Source organism: Notolabrus celidotus, chromosome 16, assembly GCF_009762535.1.
Source record: "Notolabrus celidotus isolate fNotCel1 chromosome 16, fNotCel1.pri, whole genome shotgun sequence".
Classification (NCBI taxonomy): domain Eukaryota; kingdom Metazoa; phylum Chordata; class Actinopteri; order Labriformes; family Labridae; genus Notolabrus; species Notolabrus celidotus.
Window position 1 is genome coordinate 10,428,189 of NC_048287.1, and position 22,992 is coordinate 10,451,180.

The window sequence follows — 22,992 nt, forward strand, 5'->3', positions numbered from 1 at the left end:
TAATGATTTCCTGTCGGGAACTCTTTGTTTTAGGAGTGCCTCAGACTTCAGTGAGACATGATTTCATTTAGAGGGGAAACACACACAAGGACAAAACAAGATACATTTATGTTTGAAATTTTATTTGAAAAAAAAAAAGGAAAAAGCCTTCATTACATGCTCTCCCCAATACTCACAATAATGTATTGTTCTTGGTTAAGCACTACACATAACAGTTTCTTTATGTCATTACTGACAACTTAGTGAAAAAGACCTATATATACAGTGAGCACATGTATGACATAATTTAGTTAAATTCATAGGATTTCTTAAATAAATAAACCAAAGTGTAAAAATGGCTCCAACAGCTCATTCCCACTCTGAACCCATCACACGAAGAACAGAAATCTTCAAACACACATGGTCCAGGCACTATATTGCTTCATTTGTCCGAAAGCTTCTGACCACGACAGCTGATTAACAACAATCACATCACTCATCCGTCTCTCTTCCCTCTCTGTGAGCTGCGGCTTCAGTGTATTGATCTGTTCAGTTCACTGGAAGCACCATCTTCTTCCCTGTCTAATGGCCAATTAGAAACTAAACCAGTATCTTAATACTGACACAAAATCTTTCAATGATTTGTTGAAAGTGACTTGTTGACTCTGAGCTAATCACTTCAGGAGGTGTTTAGGTAAAGACTAGACTGAGCGGAGGAAGTGAGGGAAGGGAAGGGAAGGCATATTTTAATGTATTTGGTGTTTTTTAATGTTTACAAAATGTGGATCTTAATCTATCCAATAATAGAGGAAGAAAGGCATAACTTAGTGCTACAGCGACTACAAAGAGCCAACCAGTGCCACAGGGAGCAGAGTATGTCAGTGTGTGTCTGGATGTGTCCGGGATTTTGTGGATGTGTTTCCAAAAAGGCAAGAATGGGAGTACAACATCTAGCCAGCAGATTCAGTCTCCAAAGCAGGGATGTGAGTGGACAGCAGTTGGATATATTGATTTATTATTTTACCACACAGATTTTTTAATAGCTCTCTTATGAGATTTTCCCTTTTTAACAGGTAATTTCATTAAGTGAAAAGACATTAAATTGGTTTTATGTGCCCACATTTTCAGATATCTGTGCCAAAAATAACAAAAAGTAGTGACAGCTCAGGGATTCAAACATACTGAACATGTAGCTAAGTGTTTTGTGGGTACATTTTGAACATCTAGATCTTAGATTATTAAGATATTCTAAGTTGCTGTAAAACTTGAGTACAGAAGAGACTGATGGGATTTTTTTAAATTTTCAGACAGTTGAATGAAACAAATGTCAGGTCAAAAGTTGTGAAATAATGACATTGGGAAAAAAAAAAAATCAAAGAACCTCCAGAGTTATCATAAATATAGCTTGAAGGGGACCCAAGCTTCTGAACTACATTATATGGCAAGTATATCCATTAATTTCTCAGATATTTACATCTGTACTAAAATCTTGTGGACGGACGAACTGACAGACTAACCCATAGAGCCCTGTAGCAAGAGATGCTAACATTTTAACAGGAATTATAATTTTTCTAATATTGCTATTGCACTGTAGTCAACAGTTCCAACTTGTTTAATCCTAAAATATTTCATTTAAATTGAGTTGTGTAAGAAAATTGATACAATTGTCAAGTCTTTGTGAAATATGGAGGTAAATAATTAAGGCAATTAGCTTAGCATAAGACTGAAGCAAGGTGAACAGAGCCTCACGACAAATGAAAATAACTACTAAACAGCTCCTCTAAAGCTCATTATAACGTTAAATGTATCATGGTCAAACTTCACCAACATTGTTACGCAATATGACAAGAAAAACTTGTAGTTTTGATTGGAGTTGCTGTAGAAATAGCTAAACCATCTATCACTTTTTAAGCCACGAAATTAAACTTTCTTTTTTTTTGGACAGAGCAAGGCCAAAAATGTCTTCCTTCTTAAAGTCTTGAAGTTAAATTAGTTAGTCAATTTTATATCTCAAAACATGGGCACATAAAGACCAAAACTTTCTGCATGGCTACATACAAAAAGAAGCTTTTGTGGTTGCGGTTGCGGATGAACCTGCCGTTAAGTTTTTTAATTCTAATTCAGGCGTGATTCACCGCGTTAAAGCTCTAAAAAGTGGACAGTGTATGTTTTGAACCCCAGCAGTGATAAGACTGGTTAGTTGTGACATGTTGTTTTTAGATGTACAATATGGACATGTCTGGACTCTATAAGACTAATCAGCCCTTGGCCCTGCCTGGCTCCTACTTGGCCTGATGGCTAGCAGCAGACCAGACTACTCCTGGGGTCCCGGGGCTTTCATGGCCATGCTGGCACCAACCATGGCTGGATAACTCCGGTTCCTCCTCATTCCATCAGGCCCAAAAGGGGAGCCGGATCTGCGCAGCCCGCCCAGGGGCCCCAGGATGGGGCTGGGACTCACTGCTCTGCCCCCTGAAGCTCCAGCCACACCCAGTCGCTTCACCTTGTCCAGCAAGTTGAGGTTGTGGACTGTCACGCTTACGTCTGTCTGGCTTTCACAATCCCTTCCTCTCTGTCTCCCCCTCATCCGCCCAGCCACCTCTTTCAGAATTGAGCGGGCTGGTTTGGAGGCCAGGAAGTTGTCATAGGAGGGGCTCTTGAAGTCAAATCCTGCAGGGGTTGGGGCAGCAGACGTTCCCTCTCCTGTGGGTGAGTTGGGAGGAGTAGAGGGGCGCAGAGGGTCAGGGTTTGGTGCTCTGTTAGGGGCAATGGAGGTGCTGAATAAGACTCCTCCATTGCCCTGACCCTGCTCCAGACTCGAACTCTGGTGATACATTGCTGCTGAGATCCCTCTCTCCTGGAGAAGGCGCACTAACCCTAAGGAAGTGCTGGTGGTACGTGTTGCATCTCTGCACAAACAAGGGAAATAAAATGTAGAGTCAACATCATAATGACTTGTAAAATTTCAAAATAATACTCTATGCTTTGTATTGCTTGTATTAGATTACCCCTGAGACAAGTGACAAAAAGATCTTTAAAGGTAGCTACAACAAACTCAGTGTGATACAGAATGATTGGCTTTATAAAGGTCATTCAACAACAACCTTCTGACTGTTAAACAAGGAAGAAGGAACTGTGCCTGAGGTTAGTTGAGGATTCAGATGGCCTGAGACCGAGCCTGCGTGGTGTGCAGGGTGTAGCAACTGGAGTGCCCAACAGGGTGCTGGTCATCACACAGGAGGAGGATGATGGGACTGGGTTTAGACTGTAAAATAGATTTTTTTTAAATGCAAAACATCAAAGTGACTTTAAAAGAAACTGAATATAAAGACACTACTAAAACTTAAATTTTACACACATGATGTGATGCTATGTAGCAAAGTCAGGGTTCCCACTCTTTTCCAGAGATCATTTTCCAGGAAATTTCCAGGACGTTTTCATTGATGATCAAGCTGGTATGACATGTAGTCTATGGCTATCAATGAAATCATCTCTTACATACTTAAAAATTATGGCAAATAGATAATAGAATAATGCAACCACAGATGTACAGCACTTCACTTTATTAGTGCAACCAAGTAACAATAATGGGCAACATCTCAGCTTTCTTTTTTCTCAAAAAATATAAAATGAGCAAAGAAAAAAACAAAAGAGTCAGCAAAGGAATCAGGAAGCTGCCTCACTGAAATAATTAAATAATAATAATGATCAGAGGATCAGTGCTTTAATGACCTAAATAGATCTGAATGACAAAAATGGCCACAAATGTTTCTCAACTCAACTCAAACTCAAAATATACCTGCTTAATCATGATATTCATCCTGCTAAGTGGTCGAAATAAAACAAAGCAAATGTCAAGTTTTTTTATTTGCGTTACCGGAAACTCTGAAAAAATCGCACCGGTGTAAAGACGCACTCTGTATTTGAAGATCTCTCAGAGATTTAAAAAAATGTAAACTGTCTTCCTGCATGGCGATGTCTATTATGATCAGTGATGTCTACAACGTGGAGTTTCTGTGCAGCTGTGTCGCTCTTTTTGTCCTGTTTGTTTTCACTATCGGGAGTTTGCACTCCTGCTAGCTAAAGCAGGGGTTCTCAAACTTTTTGGAGCCAGGGACCCCTTACAGGTGAGAAAATTGTCCAAGGCCCCCTTATAATTGTAACACAGATTAAGCACATTAGTGATGTGTCATGATCAAAAGCTGCGCCTCTGAGAGCCGATGCTTTATAGTGAATCAGAAGAGCCGGCTCTCTCTCGATGCGAGCCGGCTCTTCTGATTCACTATAAAGCATCAGCTCCCAGTTTTTTCCATTTGCTGCTTCGCTCTCACAGTGCTGAGCCCAAGCTCTGCTAACAGCAAAACTTTGTTTTGATTGATTCTGTTTCTGTTTGCTTGAGTTGGTTCTGTTTCTGTTTGCTTGAGTTGGTTCTGGTTCTGTTTGCTTGAGTTTGGTTCTGGTTCTGTTTGCTTGAGTTTGGTTCTGGTTCTGTTTGCTGAAGTTTAGTTCAGGTTCTAATACCAACCCTAATCCTAACCCAAACCCTAATCCTAATCCTAACCCTAACCCTAACCCTAATCCTAACCCTAACCCAAACCCTTACCCTAATCCTAACCCTAATCCTAATCCTAACCCTAACCCTAACCCTAACCCTAATCCTAATCATAACCATAACCCTATCCCTAACCCTAATCACAACCCTAACCCTAATCACAACCCTAACCTGAACCCTAATCACAACCCTAATCACAACCCTACCCCTAATCACAACCCTACCCCTAATCACAACACTAACCCTAATCACAACCCTAACCCTAACCCTAATCACAACCCTAACCCTAACCCTAATCACAACCCTAACCCTATCCCTAATCACAACCCTATCCCTAACCCTAACCCTAATCACAACGCTAACCCTAACCCTAACCCTAACCCTAACCCTAACCCTAATCACAACCCTAACCCTAACCCTAATCACAACCCTAACCCTATCCCTAATCACAACCCTAACCCTAACCCTAATCACAACCCTAACCCTACTCACAACCCTATCCCTAACCCTAACCCTAATCACAACCCTAATCACAGGTTCTGTTTGCTTGAGTTGGTTCTGTTTCTGTTTACTTAAATTGGTTCTGGTTCTGTTAGCTTGAGTTTGGTTCTGGTTCTGTTTGCTTGAGTTTGGTTCTGGTTCTGTTAGCTTGAGTTTGGTTCTGGTTCTGTTTGCTTGAGTTTGGTTCTGGTTCTTTTTGCTTGAGTTTGGTTCTGGTTCTGTTTCTGTTTGCTTAAGTGCGTTCCTGGTTCGGTTTGGTTCTGGTTTGGTTCTGGTTTGGTTCTGGTACGGTTCTGGTACGGTTCTGGTACGGTTCTTAATCACAACCTAACCCTAACCCTAATCACAACCCTAATCACAACCCTAACCCTATGCCCAATCATATCCCTAACCCTAATCTTACCCTCGGGTAAGAATGGTTTTGTAACAGAATAAATGCACAGAATTGGGCAATTATAAGGCTTCTTATAAAAACACCTTACGTAAAAGGGTTTTCAACACAAACCATCAGTTTTTGCAAAGTTAAGGTTAAATATATGGCTCCAAAAGATCCTAAATTAAGAGCCGTTCGGGAGTTGAAAGAGCCGGCTCTTCTTTGGGAGCCGAGTTAAAAGAGCCTGCTCTCTGAAAGGAGCTGAACTTCCCATCACTAAAGCACATGCTTACTACCATTTGCACTCTTAGTTTCCCTTGGAACTATTTGTATTGTAAAACGTATCAATGTAAATACTTCAGACCAGTACCATAGTGATAAACAGATAACACTTCAATTTGAATCAAGTAAATACCACTTGTATACTTTAAAACAGAGGGTCATTTCATTCTTTGTGGACTCAACATGACAGCATTTATACTTTTCAAGTAATTGATCTGAAACGCTTTCAGAAAATTAACAGTAGCAAGACTCACATATCCCTTCGAGCCACCAAATGGTATCATAACAATGGTGTATGCTGTTTTGTAATGACACAGCACAATTTTATAATTTATTAGAAATTTATTCAAATGATTTCATGGACCCCCACGCTATGGTTCACGGACCCCCAGGGGTCCCAGGACCCCACTTTGAGAACAACTGAGCTAGAGTACGGTAATTGAGTTCTCAGCCTGCAGAGAAAGTTGTGAGGCACAGACCCCCAAGCTCTCTGCCTGACTCCGCTGGTCACACTATAACTTAAATATAAGACTCTTTGAATCAAAAGAGCACTCTACAAGGTTCATGTACCATAAAACTAAACAATTAAGTGAAGGAGAAAAGATGTGAAAAAAGTTGTGCAGTGTCGCTGTCTTTTCCAGCACAGCGTGCACTCAGCTTTCAATGAATGGGGATGTGTTTTGTTAATCGGGTCAGGTCGCACGCAGCCATGTTGGAATAATATTCCAGGACTATATGTGATTTTCCAGGACATTTTACTTTTTTTTCCTATTTCTAGGTGTTTTCCAGTACTGGAAAACTGGTCAACTGTTTTCCAGGTTTTCCAGGTTTTCCAGGACGCGTGGGAACCCTGAAAGTGTCAGAAGCAGGACCACACCCTAACCGCACCTCTTCCAGCACTCCCACAAACTTCTCTCTCCTCCTCCTTCATTCTCACATTTCACATCCCCTCCCATATGTCAGGCTTTAAGGGGGGTCTGTCACTCTCATGACCTTCCGTGTATCTCAAATAAGTTTTCCCAAACCAACAGCAACAATAAGTTCAACATCAAATTCAGAATCATCACTTTGCAAAAGCTGACACTAAAATGATTTGAATCACAGAGAAACAGCTGATCATTTATTTTGCTTACCTTGGTGTGACCCGTGTCTGCTCGTCTGTTGGATGGAGGATCCGACAGGTTGTAAAGGTGTAGGTAGAGCTGGTGTGGGCCATGCATTTACCAGGGTAGTATGCAGCTGCAGGTCACACAAACACCGACAAAGTCAGTCATCAACAAAAATGAATCACAGTACTCCGCAGATATCTATGATATCTTAAGTATGAATAAATGTAAGGTATGCACTCACCTAGGACGTCAGTGTTGCTGAGATGAGGAGATGGTGATGGAGAGGGTGGAGATGGTAGAGGGAGGATAGGTGGGGGCTGCCCAAGGTAAGGGTCACTGATGCTGGATGTGGGGGGCACAGCTGGTGAGGCGGTTGCAGATGAGGTGGGTAGATTCTGGAAATATTGCTCCCCTGGTTCATCCTCCTCCAAGCCGCCCCATGGATAAACCTGAAGAAAAACCAGCGCATGGAAAGGAGTTCAGTTTTTTACAGATACATATATGTGGATGTAGTGTTACAATGTTACTTCTATTAACTGGAGTAATATCAACAATTCAGCAATTTTAATTGAACCAAACAGATTCAAGTACTATCCCTCAGTTGTTTTGGTCAGTAAATATTTCATTTATGTTGCCTTTTCTGCTGAAACAATTGAGAAAAGCTCCAAGTTTAATAGAGATGGCCAGTTACTTTGCTATGATGAAGAAAAGCACTATTCAAACGTAGTCAACTGCAGCTATTACTAATAACCTTAAGGATTGGACTCGATTAGAAGTGAAAATACAATAAATCTCACTGTAATTTAAGAAATAAAGAAGTTGTAAACTTACAAGTGCCCTATACATTCGTTACGTTATTGTTTAGTCAAAGTTATGTGTGCAGGAATAAAGGTTGGAAAGTTGGAAAGACAAAATTGTTACAGCATGAGCCAAACCATGCTGTAAATAAGCTTTAAGAAACTTCACACTTAACCCACACACTCACAAACCTGTTCCAGCTCTAGTTCCAGGGGTCTGTAGCCTTTTGGCACAACTCCGGGCCTAGCATCCAGGATGACACCAAGGTGAGGCTGGGCTAACTGCTGCCAGTGATGCAGAGTGGCGGAGCCTGGGGAAGAGAGAAAAGTACAACTGCAATGTATTCAAACACACAAATACTTGACTTTTCATGCTGAACACTTTATATGTAACCGGTTCTTTTGTCATAACTAACCATTTAAGAAAGTTGTACTTTAAGACAGCTGGTTATAGGCCTCTACAGTCACAGGTAAAACACGGTTTATTCAACTATAAGAAATGCATTGTGATTTCATATACTGTTGTGCTGGGACAAACTGACAGATCATATCAATGAGATGTTGCAAATAAATCAAAGTCAATATTGCAGGTAACATGGCAAAGGCATGGAAAAGTCAATATTAACTTCAAGTACTTTATTGTACTTTTTTCTGTCTAATAAGAACACTAAAAGAGAAAGTTTTGTAAAAGTATTGAGAACGAAAAGTTAAAGGTGATGAAGAGCAGAAAATAATGATATAAAATAAATGAAATGGAGGAACAATGAAAATTAGAGCACGTTTTTATTAGTAAGCTTTGTAAAGCCGAAACAAAGATGGAAAGCAGTTACAGAATGAACAAACAAATGATCAAAAAATAAATGGAAATAAAAAATACAAAATAAATGTAAAGAAGCACATACAGACAAATAATGACTATAGAAATAATAAGATGAGAAAAATGGCAGGGCTTTGGCAGAGTGGTGTTAGCTTATCTAACAGTGGGGAGTGCTTTAAAATTGCAATGCTTACCAGCAGAGGGCAGCTTAGGCCATCTTTAAGGTCAACTCAACACTGAACCACATCAGTTCTACTTTCCTAAAAGGGTTCCAGCTTGTTTAGATCACTTCTGGCTACCCCCAAGGTAATGATGATGTATCAGGTAAACTCCATTAACACACACAGTGACATCATACCTACTGGATATCGGTCATATACTTACTACCTCTAGTTAAAATCCAAAGATCTAGATTTGTGGTACAAACTTTTCTTTTTCTGTTTTAATACAAGTGAGTATCCGTCTACAGCCATCCTCTGGGCTGTGTGTCTTTGTAATAGCTGTGCGGGGAAGCAAAACTTCCTGACTTGTGATGGTGCATCAGAGACCAGAAGGAGTTAAAGAGCATTAGTGTGAGAGGCCTCTCTTTCCTCTCTATAGCTGCTTTCATCTTCCCGCTGCCAGCTCGATCTCTCGCCCACCTTCTCCCTCTCTCCCTCTCTATCCCTGCCCCCGTCTTCCTCGCCCATCCCCAGCCTTTCTCTCTTTCCACCTCGAGTGTATGAGCAAGCCAACTGTCCCGTCTCTTCTCCACCTCTGTCCCCCAGCCCTGTTTGTTCCCTTTCTTTGTCATGACACCTCTGTGTCTGTCACCTTCCCACTTCCTCCCCACCTTACAGGCCTTCCCACTCTCTCTGTCTCCCTCACCTTCAAGTGGCTTGACGATCTGGAGTTTGTCAGGGAGGTAGGGCCCTCGTGAGGCCCAAACATGGAGGTTACCAAGGGACATGATGCTTTCTGAGGGAGTCATAACACTCTCCTGGCCCAGGGCATCATGCAGACCGCCATGTCCTCCCCGTCTTCGATCCCTCTCTTCCTCAAAGAAGCGCCTCTCACTCAAGTTGTTTTGTCGCCGCAGAGAAAGGCGGCGAAGGGCAAGCCGCAGGTCCTCAGCTCCAGATGCTTTCTTCTCTCGGCTCTCTGTGCTGCTGCCAGGACAGAAATCAAGGGAATATTTTAAAAACAGGTTGTTAAGTTGAATATTAACGAAGTGCCCTTCAAATAGAATAATCTGTATGAGTCAACTTCAGAGCCAGCCAAATTTAAAACATACTTCTTCACCAATGTCTGATAATATCTAATTTAATAGATTCTGCCTTACTTATCCTGGTTTGATGCCTCCTCCATCAGTATGCTCTGGGTTCGGTTGTCAAGAGCAACGCTGTCCCCACTGACGTCACATCCGTAGATGGTGGAGTGAGGGGTGGACAGGCCACTGGATTGGGGTGATGTCCGTGTTGACAGAGACTGGTTGGAGCCGGGGATGTTGGAGCCGGTTGGGGTCAGAGAGCGCTGACGGACGGTCTGGTTAACGGTCTTAACCGTCTCAAAAACTCTCTTCCTATGAGTTCTGAAAACAACCAAACACAAGAGTATTAGCCAATACAGTATGCAGTTAGTGGAGTATTATTTTTTTTTGCTTTAACACCTGGGTTGCTTTGCTATTGGGTTAAACAATGAGCAATAGAACATAAAAAATCATTACTACGCAACACCTTCTGGATTAGCTAGGACGCCTGCTCAACTTTCCACATGCAGACTTATCCATGCCATATTTTAGCTCCCGTTAAATAATTATTCAACTCTGCTTGGATTCATTTCTTGTCATTAAAATAAGCTAACCTGAATTTTATTTTAGCTAAAGCCTCTAACATCGGCTAGTAAAATGATATTTGCTTTAGTGTTTAGTGTGCTTTACAACTAGCTAGGTTACATTTATCCTCTCCTTTTCCATTTGCTGATCATAACTTTGTCTTTACGTCAAGCTTGAAATATTTGAGTCCACAGCCATGCAACAAGCTCTGTGAGGCTGGAATTGGATGAAGTGGTGGTTTGAGCTATATGCTAACATGCTAACTATAACAATATTGCTAAGCAGCTGGCATGTTTTATTCCATCCTAATTAAGGTGTTGGAGTATAAACATTTACTTCACTAGTAATCATCTGATGTCATTATCATTTGTTTTTCAAGTACTCGACAAGTTTACAGTAGGTAAAAAAAAATAATCGTCATTTAGGAACCAGAAGTGACTGTGTTTGAACAGACATATTGCTACATCTATATAACAGTCAATAGACAACTTAGTCATAACAGCTAACTAAGCCCAACATTGTTTTTATCGTCAGTTGTTGTCCAAATGGAAACATTGTTCACTGAATGAAAAGAGTGGGGCACTGGAAACCCTTGAAACCATAAACCATAAAATTTAAGAGGAAAAAAGAATAACTGAAAACAAGGGTCAGTGGGTGCTTCTAATTTGTGTCCTCATATTCCTCACATGATTCATTTCCTTGTGTTTTGGCTCTTTCCAGGAAGGAATTGTAAGAGAGATACAAGGAGGAAATACAAGGAAAGAGGAGGCATATGAGAAATCCTATGTTACACAGTGTCAGTCAGAATCGATGTCAGGTACTGGTGATGAGCCGCACAGCAGTCTCACCTGTCAGACCCATAGCACAAATCTCTAGGAGACCCCTTATTTAATAACTATTTAAAACATTTACGTTTATTTCACATTTACATGGATATCTTAGTCATATAAAAGTCTCACAAAGAACCTTTCGTTCATTGGGGTAGGTAAATTGTTAAACATGGCTCATTATTAGTGCCATTACTTCAGTTGCTGATTCAAATCTTTTAACCTTTCTTTAAAATCTTCTAGTGTATTAACACATCCTAGTTATTTGGTATGATTTATGTGGCTCTTCATTTTTGTGTATTTTACTTGAAATAAAACACCACAGAGCTATGTGAGTTAACAACAATTTTCTTGATGAATAAAGTAAAAACAAAAAATAAATTGCTGACTTCTTTGACACCACCACATTAGTGATTATAATATCCTGTTCACAGTTCTAATGTGTATCAATATTTTTACTTGCTCACAGCATTGTAAACTGTTAGATTCTCTCCTCTCCTTGATCCTCGTCTCCTTCAAGTGCATTCAAGAAATAAGTAAATCCTTCATCACGGCAGAGAGGAAATGATTTCTTAGTCAGGTGAGGAGAGGTTTGAAAATTAATGTAAAGAGAAGCACCTAGTTTGTTATCTGGTTTCATACATTCAGACTTCTTTTTGGAATAAGCTGACTCGCCCCCTGCAGGCCATCAGAAATAATGCTGGTTCAAGGCACTTCATTTGGCCTCTTTTTGAAACCAAAAGGAAGTGTTAACTTGCTCTATACTGTTAAATATCTGTCCAAATGGGCTGTCAATCCACCTTTAAATATTGAAATACTTAATTCAAATTCCAAAAGAAGAATTAAAGCTTCAATTTTATTATATAATTAGTTATAGTTATATTATTTCAATAAAGTACCTTTCTTCTTTCTTCTTCTTATCTTCCGCATCAATATTCCTTGCTGCTGTAACTTGCTAAATGCTGCAAAGTGCTCTGCTCATGGTGGATTAAGATGAGATCAGACTGAGTCCTGTCTGTAAGATGGGACTGGATCTTATCCTGTCTTGATGTTGGGTCTTTGTTAATAATATATCATAGTGTATGGTCTAGACCTGCTCTGTTTGTAAAGCATATTGGGTTAACATTTGTTGGAATTTGGTACTAAATAAATAAAGATTGATTGATTAAATATGTACAATAGATGTGGCGGTGCTGCTGATATAGTCTTAAAACTCATCCTCTGGTGATTAATGGTGCCACATGCATGGCAATCCATTGACAAGTTATGGGAAAGTCTGGACATGTCAAATGAACAGACTGTAAAATAAATTGCATTCATTAGTGTGATACTGAGTTCATACATACTTCTGTTCCTCACACTCAGGGTCATCCAGACTCATCTCCTTCCTCATTGTTCCCTCGATCTCAGCAGCCAGAGAATCCTGAAACACAAACAAATGGTATGGGAATGGATCAAATGCACTCTCACACACACACACACACACACACACACACACACACACACACACACACACACACACACACACACACACACCCCCACACACACACACACACAAACACACACACACACACACACACACACACACACACACACACACTCACACAAAGAGAGGCACACTCCCTCACCATTGGGTACAGCCCCAGAGGATGGAAGCGTCGAGGGGTTCCTGCAGGATAGTTCCTGTTCCTCAGGTTCTTCAGCTCCTCCTGGGCTTCATGCAGCATCTCGATACACTCTGAATATTTCTCCTCCAACTCTTGTAGCTGTCGGGTTGAAAATTAAAATCAACTTAAAGAATTTATCAAGTCAAACAGCTTGATATCAGCTTGGCAAAAAAGTGCAATTATGAGGATGTTACCTCTACTGTAAGCTGCTTTTGGGCATCTTTAGCTGCTACTAGGTGTTGAGAAAGCTCCTCGTTTTCTACTGCAAACTAGAAGAACACAGGTGTCAATTAGCAAAAAGTAACAGGACATAAGACCAATCAACTTTGAGTTGAAATGAGATCAATGCATTTACAGATTTGGCTTTCTTCTGCAGATCAACTATCTGAGAGAGGAGGTGTGTGATCTCTTCTTGTTGTCGCGAAGCATCCTCAGTCTTACGAGCTAATTCCTCAGCTATGGTGGAGATTTGAAGACTGGACAACCCTGATCAGACAGAAAGGAAAGGGTTTGGTTAAACTTGAAGGCACAAAGAGAATAGAGAATAGTCAAACTAAACTAGGATTAAGGATAAGACATGCACACAAACAGGGGTCATACAACAGACAGGGGGAGGACTCACTGAGCTCCTTAACACAGTCGTTGACAAGCTGCTGCTCCTTTTCTTCATACGTTTCTGTCTCTGACTTCAGATGGTGAGCCTGGGTGAGCACATCCATGGTTCAAAAATACAGCCCAATCAACCAATGTTCTTACATTAAACATGTGTGTTATTGTTACTGTGTATCTGAAGATACCTCTGAGCGGAGACTCAGGTTCTCCTCCTCCAGATCTTTGAGTTTCCTCTGGAGTGTGTCACTCAGGAAGCCTCCTGCGGCACTTTCCAATTTACTTTTCTTTCCCCTTTGGAAAAACAAAACAAAGTGTGAGTGACTTTGCCAGCCATCTAGGTTTACTTTTAGACCCTTCCACCCAAAAGATACAAAATTAAAAAATGTAGCTGTATTAGTTAAAATAAAAAATGATGCTAACGTTGGGGAGCTGCCAGTCTCATCCTCGCTCTCTTCAGCTGCATTGGTGTAAAACTGCAGAAGCTCATCCTTCAGGTTCAGCTCATGGTGAAGCTGGGCCACCTGGAAAAAGATTAATATTGTTGAATGTGTGTGCATGATAACATTTAAATGTTTACAGCACCACATCAGAAGTATGTGATGTGAGTGGGATATCTTCATGCCCATAAAAATGTTTTCTATTATCAGTTTCTCCATAAGGGCTAAAAATGACAAAATAATTATAACTATTCAAGATCTCAGAACAAAACTACAACTACACACAACTCAAATTGACTAGCTCAGTTTTTAGACACTAACTCTAAATAAACAACCTTTTCTACTGATTGTTTTTCTTGTGGAGCTTTTTTCAGCAGTCATGGAGAAAGTTCTGCTGATGTTATTCTACAATATTTTACAGTCTAAGTATGACACAACTGCTGTTAATAGCTAAACTAACAATTTAGTGAATCAGAGCCAGATTTATCTGTATCAGCATGCATGTGTAAGCAGACCTCCTCTGTGATTTGTCCCACTCGTTCCTCCAGATAGTCATTCTGCTCGGTCAGATTTCTGTTTTTCTTAAGAAGAGATTGGCCGATTCTCGCGGCCAGCTCCAAATCTCTCTCTTTCTATTGGTTGGGATGCAGCAAAAGAAAAGGAGAGAGGGGATTAATGACATGTTTGAAAATGCTTCAAAATACCTTTTAGTACTAACTAGAATCACACACAGAATACACAGGAGGGAAGAAGATAATCTCACCTCCTCCAGAAGACGTGTGACTGCATCGATGTCATTGTAGGTCTTAGTCATCTGGCCCACTCTGTCTGCACATAGCACTGTGGACAGATTTATAAAACACAAACTGGGTAAGAGAGAAGAATGTGCAGAGCTACATCACTTAGAGGGGAAAAAGTTACTGGATGAAAGCTGCAGGTTCTTCTTTAAATTACCTCTCATCTCCTCATCAGTTGTGGTGGAAAACACAAGTGTAGAATAGTAAACACAACATTATGTAACACAGACAGCTGAAAAAGTCCCCCTCTAAGATGGGTCATTGAAAGGTTGTAACACTTCCATCATCATTGATTAAATGTTAGTGTATGATAGAGCAGTAATTGTTTTCCATGGTGCACTGAATTTAGCTCAGTTGCCCTGAGGGTCTTATTGACTTCAGAGCTTTACTCGATTGCATTCTGCACAAAATTATTGAATACATTGTGCAAACCTCTGTAATCCTGTTAGCAGCACGACCCGCACACAACAATTTAACTGCTGTTTCGTTAATCACCTTTTACTTTCTCTTTAGCAAACAAAGAGAAGACAGTATTCAAACTCTGATCCACTCAGGCATAGCAAAGGGCTGTAAGGATTTGTGTGTGCATGCGTGTGTGCTCTGCTGGCTGATATGTCAAAACAGAGGAGATTCAAAGTCAGCGGGTCTCCACTTAATGAGAAGAAAGAGCTAAAGACAAGGTTTAGTGTGAGACCATTCAACAAGAAACACAGAACTGTTTCAGAATGCATGTTTTCTGGTGAGAGAACCCAAAATGATACTGAAAAAACAGTTCAGTTAGACATTTGATAACAAGGATGTTTCAAGCAATGAATGTGAGCATGCACTTCAGTCTACGACAGTAAACATCAACTTTAAACAGACTACTCCTTTACCTTTCTTATAGTACCAGTCATTCAGCTCACTCTCATCCCTCTCTAATCTCTCCATCCGGCTCTTGCTGTCCATTTCTCCCTCAAGCTCCATAATGACCCATAAAAAGATACTAAAACCTGTCCAAACACTGGTCCATTCACTTCCCCTCTCTCCCTCTCCTCCTCCTGCGCGGCTGCTGTGTTACCCTCCGCCCACATGGCAGCCCCTGTGAGTTGGTGTCAGGGAGGCGGGGAGAGAGGAGAGAGAGAGAGCGCTTTGGATAAAAGCTCTACAGCTGCCGAGTTAGAGGTGAGGCGGAAGTGGAGGTACAGTATACTGATTTAATGGATGAGAGAGCCAAATCAGAGAAGCTCTTCTCTCACTTTATAAGTGCTGACAGATCTCCCACGTTTCTCTTCTTTCCACCTTTCTTTCAACAACGTTCTTCCTCTCTCTTCATCTCTGTGAAGTTGAATATCTACCTACCCCTGGCCACAGTTACCATTGCAATCATCATCCACAAAAAGAAATATACTCTTACTTTAAACCACTAATCAAGCTACAAATGAGGATGTGGAGATGTGACATGTTCACACACACACACACACACACAAGTAATGAGAAATACAATAAATAGGGAACCAATTAACTGATAACAGTGGATGCACTTCCTCTTAACTTGACAGAACTGTCAGTGTGACGCTCAGATTAAACAGTAACATGATTGATTGGTCTTGACAAGGACCCATTCAGTGGGGAGACAATCTGATGTTAGAACATCTGTTTTAACAAGTCCACTGAGAGTCCTGAAATAATATCTATTAATAACATAATTAAATCATAACAATGTACACATAAAGAAAATATGAATACCAAAAGCTCAGAAACCAGGTTCATGTGGTAGGAGGGATAAATGTAAACAGAGGTTGCTCTTAATACTATCTTCAAAATAAGTAAAGGTGTTCTGATGCCTTAAATTTCCTTTCAGATTTAAGTTGAGTGTTATCCCATCAGTGTAATGACTGCCTTACTCTGTATTTTGAATACTACTATCTTTATTATACCATTACTGATACCATATCACGTTAGGCAGTTTCAGAGGCCACAAATATGATATAATGCAGATTAAATAATACACAAAAAAATATAAAAAAGTCCTAACTCTTTAAACCTACCAAATATCAGCAAAATATTAATGTTGATCATATGACGTCATCAACAACAGATTAAACCACACAAAAAGCCTGGCCCTTCGAGTGCTATACCTGTAATTAACATTAAAGTGTGCACCACCTTGTGGAGGGAGGCTACAATTTCAGCCATACTACAAGGTTCAAATTAGTCAGGTGTAGTTAAAAGTGAGAAATATAATTTAAGAAACAGACAAACTCATACAAGCTAAAATAACTAAAGATATTTTACTCTACATGTCTTGATTAACTGGTGCAGTGTTTGTTCATCGATGATGGTAAATGACAGCAACATGCTTTTAGAAGAAAATATAAAGCTATACAAACAGCTGTAGGAAAGACTTCATGTCAGTTAGTTGGGACTTGTATTTTCATGCCCTTGAAAAAAGTAACATCCTTTTTCGTGATAAAGCTTTTGCAGACTGAGCTCTTTCATCAAACCTCATCTCTGTTTTCATAGAACCTCTGAGCTATTGTATTAACATTGAAATGCGGGAACGAAAACTAAGATGACCTTCATCATCAGAGAACATATTGATCTTTTAAGAGCTCAGAACAAAATAACACAGTTGAAATGGTCCATTAGAGCACCCAAGCTCTTTACTTAACAGGGTAAATAATATTAGACAAAATGGATTTGTTTTTTACTTTGAATTTCGTAAAGCAAAAAGATATAACTTGCAACTGTCTGCATTTAAATGCCAAGCAATTCTAATTTATATTTTAAATACATAAAACATGCATTAGCGTTTGTTTACCACTCACAGAAAACATCAGCTTAGCTTTGTCTAAGTCAACCAACCAGATCAGTCAACCTGCAGTTGATGACATCAAAAACCATCCATATGACACCTGAGCTTTTGATTCATTTTAATTACATCATACATTTTTATGGCTGTTTGAAATAGTGCATCACAAAGCATTATTTGTAAAGCCATAAAGCATTATGAATGCATTTTAAAAGACAAAAAAATGCTCCAATACTGTGTGATATGGTCTAAATAAGTAAGCGTGGAATCCCTTTGTTGTGCTGTATGTGGATTTATGTCCTCAGTTGGGTTGAAATGACATGTTTAGATGCACTAATACAGGCTCAATTTTCACTTCAAATGGGTTGGGTCAGAAAATTCAAATATAAATTCCCTGAAATGTCATCAGATTATTTTTACAGCTTGAAAGATAAAGAGTAGCATATAACAAGGTGAGTAAATATATAATCTGTAATCCAGTCGTTCCCACGACAGTCCCACAGATTAGACTGCCCCTAGTTCACTCTTGAGTGTCTCTGTTTTTGTGCCTCATTCTGACCGTCTGAAATTGTAATAAGAGATGCTTGTGCTCTTCATGCTTAATAGGAAGCATCAGGGATACAGGGCAGACAGAGATACTGTGCACAATCACACCATTGTTATGCTTAAACTCTGAGGAGACTTACAGAAGTATTTGAGTGTTTCTTCAATCTGCTCGGTGGTCAGGTCAAACCTGGTGTCCGGAGCGACAAGGGGCGTGTGGAGCCAGTCATCGTGATCGTAGCCGTAGACGGTGTCAGCCCGTAACCGATATACCGGCAGCTGCTCCTCTAGAAGACTGATGATCTCAAACTCTGGCAGGTCAGTACTGTTACACACATCTGAGAGGAAAGATGAAAAGAAGACACTAACTGAAACCTTTATGTAGGAGCTATTTGTTTATTTTTGTATTTAGTTGTCTATTTAGTTTACAATTTTTTAAGTAGCACCTGAGGTTTTTGAGGTAGGTAGGTAGGTAGGTAGAAGACCAGCATGCACCTGGGTGGGCCTATGGTTTTTTACCAGCTTAAGAGAAGAAGCAGGAGCCATGATTTTCTATGTGCTTTTGTTTGCCCTCAAGAAAATAAATCTTAAGAAACGCAGAACTTTGGCATGGACTTCTTTTCCCTGCGTACATTACATCCCCATGGTGCATCAGTGACCCCTTGATTATGTTTTGTTAACGTTTGAAATTTTGATTATTTACTGAGTCTTTTAGACAAATGATCAGTCACTACACTTTATAATTCCTGTGTGGTGCAGTCAGGTGGTGCCTAATACTCTGTTCAGTCAAAGCCTGTGTTTAAATACGGCCTCACTGATTCAGGGTTTTGGATGCTGAGATCAACACTGCGATTCAAATAAAAGATAACAGCAGCAATCAAATGAGAAATTGCATGTAAAATGACTCAGAAATGCCACATTGGAATAATTTCATACAAAACAAAAAATGATCAACACTTATTTTGACATATATTGAATAAAAACCTTATATAGTAACAGAAACTTTAGTTACTTCATTCCTCATTCAATTCTGCCAGAATGAAACCGATTAATACTTTGGTTCATGCAGACAAACTATTTTAACAATCAGATATTAGAGCTTATGTGAACAACTCATTTGGATAGTGGATCAATATCTGTTATTAATGAACAGTCATAACTGAGAGATGATAATGAGTTCATTGCTAAGTTCATATAAGAGACAAGAATGGGACTTTTACAACATTATACTCATTGAGCAGTTTTGGTTTCTTGTAACTACTACAGGCTACATTCAAATGTGAATGCATAAGCTATGATAGTCTTGCTGCTTTGATACCAAACTCTTTAAAGAGCACTTAGCTGTACGTTTACAATTTACAAAATTAAATATTCATACTCGAATAATTGATGAGAGTTTCTAAAATGAGGCTATTGGGGACACAAGGTCTTAGAGAAGGATTGCTTCAAGAAACATATAATCTGAAAGAAAAAAGATTAAACCACCCGCTGCATATCACCTGCTGGAAGGAAAGAAATTAGAGTTTTATATGAATGCTGTCATGTGCAAACTATGCAGCTATTTTTAGAGATTTTCATGTTTCAGTTGAGTCGAGGATACAATCCTTTTAAGCTGGGAAACATTTTTACTCAGCTTCTGTTGAGCCTGTTTAAAACCCAGTTGATATTTTTACTTTATTGTATAAATACACGCACCTGTGATGGTCTCAGCGTCCCTGCAGTCAGGCACTGGTTGTGGGTCAAGCGGGACCTCACCCTCGCTCACATACTGCTCTTCATTGGCGTGGCTCTTGTCAGGGTCTGGGTCTGGGTCTGGGTCCAGGTCGGGGGCGGGGGGCAGGGAGGGGGCCGGGGAGGCCAGCTTGGCTCACCTCTCACTGGAAGGGAGAAACGAGGGCCATCGGCCTTTGGAGCTGGAGCTCCACTAGATCAGCAGGTCCACACCTGACAGACAGGAGACAGCAGATAGAGATACATGGAGAGAGGGGGAGAAGAACAGACCTTTACTGAACAGCAATACATGTGCTTTGGAAGTCCAGACTAATCAATGCACCACACTCTCCCTACAGAGTCTTTAACTTCAAGTGCTTCTGCTGAGTTTGCACTGTGCTGCCTGCCAGCATGCTGAATAAATCACCAGCAAACCTCTGCAGACATTACTTTCCTTCTGTTGGGAAATGTGCAAGAAGGCAGATGGGGGTTAAGAGCGATTAGAGTATGCTATTTAAGCGAGTGTACTTGAGAGGAATTTGTTTTTCTTCTTCTTCTTCTCCAACATGAGAACACATGAGATGCATACAACTACAGAAAACTGGCTCATGGGCTAGAGGAGTTCATTTTTTGAGCCACTTCTGCAGTTAGAATGCAGCTTATATGTGTATTATGATTATGGAACAAACTGCTAACTCACTGGGCAACACTGCAACCCTCATCTCCTGACAATAAAGTCACCCAGAGAGCTCTTCCTCACAACAGAGACTGCTGATGTAGCTCAGTAAGACTGGAGTTTAAAGTTAATACAGCAGTGCTCATGCACAGCGACCTTGCAGATCTCTGTATTCTTTCTGCAGGGTTCATTGTCTTACTGCAGGTGTACAGCAGACTACAGTCAGTGAACACAACACAGATCTGGATCATGAATTTCAACAAGGGGACGGATCAAACAGCCAGCGGTGCATCTCGTAGCAGGATATAAATAGAGTCAAAGAGCATGTGTGTGTGTGCATACATGCTTTGTCCTTTGTAGATTACAGACACCTGGTGATGGATGAGAGCACCTGACAGAACGCTTCTGTAGCAGACAGGCACATGCATGAACACAATAATGTATATTGGTGATTAGACACTTACAGCCTTTGCTGTCTATTGTATGGTAAAGCTGCAACCTTGGGACATCCTTCCATATTGCGGCAGTTTGAATGTTGTATTCACTCTCTGATGGACTTATTTCAAGGAAGAAACTTATTTAGACTGCATTACAATTTTCAAAGGCCAGTCCCAGAATAACATAATCTGCAGGTAAAAGGAGATTTCCAATGAAACTGTCAACATGTTTGCAGATTTGGGATTAAAGTTCATGCACCCTATCTATCCCCAAAAAACACCCTGAACCAGTTCAATATAGCCTACTGTCAACTTCTACTTAGAGAGTCTTCATCTTCAGGTCTGCAAACCAGGACCATGAGGATGGATGGTATATTAAACCATATTTCTTGGCCTCCATACGTTTACGTTTAAACAGACTGTTTATTACTCTCATTTTTATGATTACGTAATGACAACTGAATTTTAGACAGTATCTGATGAGGAAAGTGTTGTTAGGCTGTCTACAGAAAAAGCAAAGAGCCTGTCCAGTGTTATGACTTGAAAGGCCCAACAGCTTACAGGTTGCCCTACATTCAAAAAAATACTACTACTGTCGTGCAGTGAGTGCTGTTAGCTGCTGCTGATGCTGCTGCCGGCTGTATTCCCTGGTAAATAGGCTAGAGTTCATTCATGCATAGGGCATAAACAATGTTACTTGAATGCTGTCTGAGGGCGTGGCTTCATCTGCATCAGTAGGTCGCGTCACGGATGCGGATCCAGGTTTTCATAAACCGTGTCCTGACAGGCGGACAATAAGTGCCAGAACATGATCAGCTGACCTTATGTTGTATGACATCGCCATTAAAATCATTCATTCGTGAAAGCAGAGAAAGTAGAACAGGCACAGAGCCCCACTCACACTCAGCTGAGGCTGACCCAAGTCCTCTCAGTCTAAAAGACCAAAACGGAATCTGGTGCAGTTCTAAGATACTGTAGGCAGAAATGATTCAGATAGCCTATTGATGAATGCTCCTCGGATGAGCAGGTCAAAAACCGTCTCTGTCAGGCTGTACGTGAGTGCGTGTCTTCTTCAGGCCGGGTGGGTCGCTGTATTGTTTCTCCGGTCTAGAGTCTTTTCACAGTGCTGATAATCCGGATGATGAAGGTCACCTTAGGCTGGTTTCCAAAGACGCTCTTGACCCGGTCCTCTCCTCCTGCCCTTCAGCCATCTCTCTCTGTCTTTGATTCCTGTCTCTCACTTTCTCCGGAGCCTCCCTAACAGCTGTGAAGCTAGTCGGAAAGCCAACAACAAGACTTCTGGTCATCACCTTCAAAATAAAAGCCACAATTAAACCTAAAAACCAAGACAGGTTTAAAATTCAGTTTCTGTGTCTGTATTCAATCTAGTATACCTATAAATAGTAAGGCCTCAATTTCGACATTGAATTAAATTAAATTTAACTTGAGAGCAAGCACAGTGTCATAATAGAGCGATACAAACAATGATACATCATGGATGAGATGTGAGAGTGTGCAACTATTTTTTTAAAATTGAGTCATAATTTACTGCTGGTGGTTTGCTTGTGTAGAACGTGGATTAATGTGATTATTGGTTATAGGTACCCTCAACCTGTCCATCTGTTATAATTAAATTTGTATATTAAATTTCATTGTGGAACTTAAGAATTGACTGATCGTGCTTTTAATTTGAAAGCAACAAGTTTCTAAACTCTTCGTGCTTAAATCTTTTACACTTGACAGTTCTTGTCTTTGCTGCCATCCAGACATCCAAACCAGGACCCAACCCGGTATGGACCTAACATCAGTGACGTCACGAGTACCTAAAACAGGAAGAAAAGGACATCAAGGATACAAGGCAATAACCACAGAGCCTATTTATAGAAGGAAATCTACTCACAAGTCGTCCGATAATGAACTGTAAGAATAATCTTTTCAGATTATTCGGTCTGTCAAAATTGCTACTGAAAAATAAATAACTTAACCCTCAGCTGAGGAGCATGACGTTTCTTTAAAAACACAATTACACCCATGTATTTATTTTACTGACCACACAGAAGTTACACAATATTCTGCAGTGATATGCAGACTGAAGAAATAGAAACCATTGTTCAGAGGGTGGCAAGACATGGCTGAGTCAGCCATTCCTCCACCTCCAATGCTCTGGTCCTGATAATGTTTTGATAGGCACACATTGTTTTTTTTTTTAGTTTGTTTTGGTTTGTATTGTTTGTTTGTTTGTTTCGTTTTTTGTTTTCATCATTCAGTG

General features: G+C 40.3%; 1 protein-coding gene across 4 annotated transcripts; it reads right to left on the reverse strand.

Moving 5' to 3' along the window:
- Positions 1-102: 102 nt before the first annotated feature.
- LOC117827690 (trafficking kinesin-binding protein 1-like) lies at positions 103-22,012 on the reverse strand. Of its 4 annotated transcripts, none has more exons than XM_034704348.1 (19): positions 21,625-22,012; positions 19,596-19,844; positions 18,044-18,238; positions 14,530-14,606; positions 14,282-14,398; positions 13,750-13,850; positions 13,515-13,620; positions 13,340-13,418; positions 13,073-13,203; positions 12,912-12,986; positions 12,679-12,816; positions 12,397-12,473; positions 9,732-9,980; positions 9,278-9,555; positions 7,786-7,904; positions 7,038-7,245; positions 6,821-6,926; positions 3,119-3,244; positions 103-2,888 (listed from the first exon to the last, which is right to left on the reverse strand). In XM_034704348.1, exons 4-19 carry the CDS (start codon positions 14,578-14,580, stop codon positions 2,294-2,296), a joined length of 2,556 nt encoding a protein of 851 aa, XP_034560239.1. In that variant the 5' UTR covers positions 14,581-14,606; positions 18,044-18,238; positions 19,596-19,844; positions 21,625-22,012; the 3' UTR covers positions 103-2,293. The 4 variants fall into 4 exon arrangements, with proteins under 4 accessions (XP_034560239.1, XP_034560238.1, XP_034560237.1 ...); XM_034704347.1 differs by having other exon boundaries at positions 104-2,888; positions 9,278-9,558; positions 21,876-22,011; XM_034704346.1 differs by having other exon boundaries at positions 115-2,888; positions 9,278-9,558; positions 21,625-22,011.
- Positions 22,013-22,992: the final 980 nt, after the last annotated feature.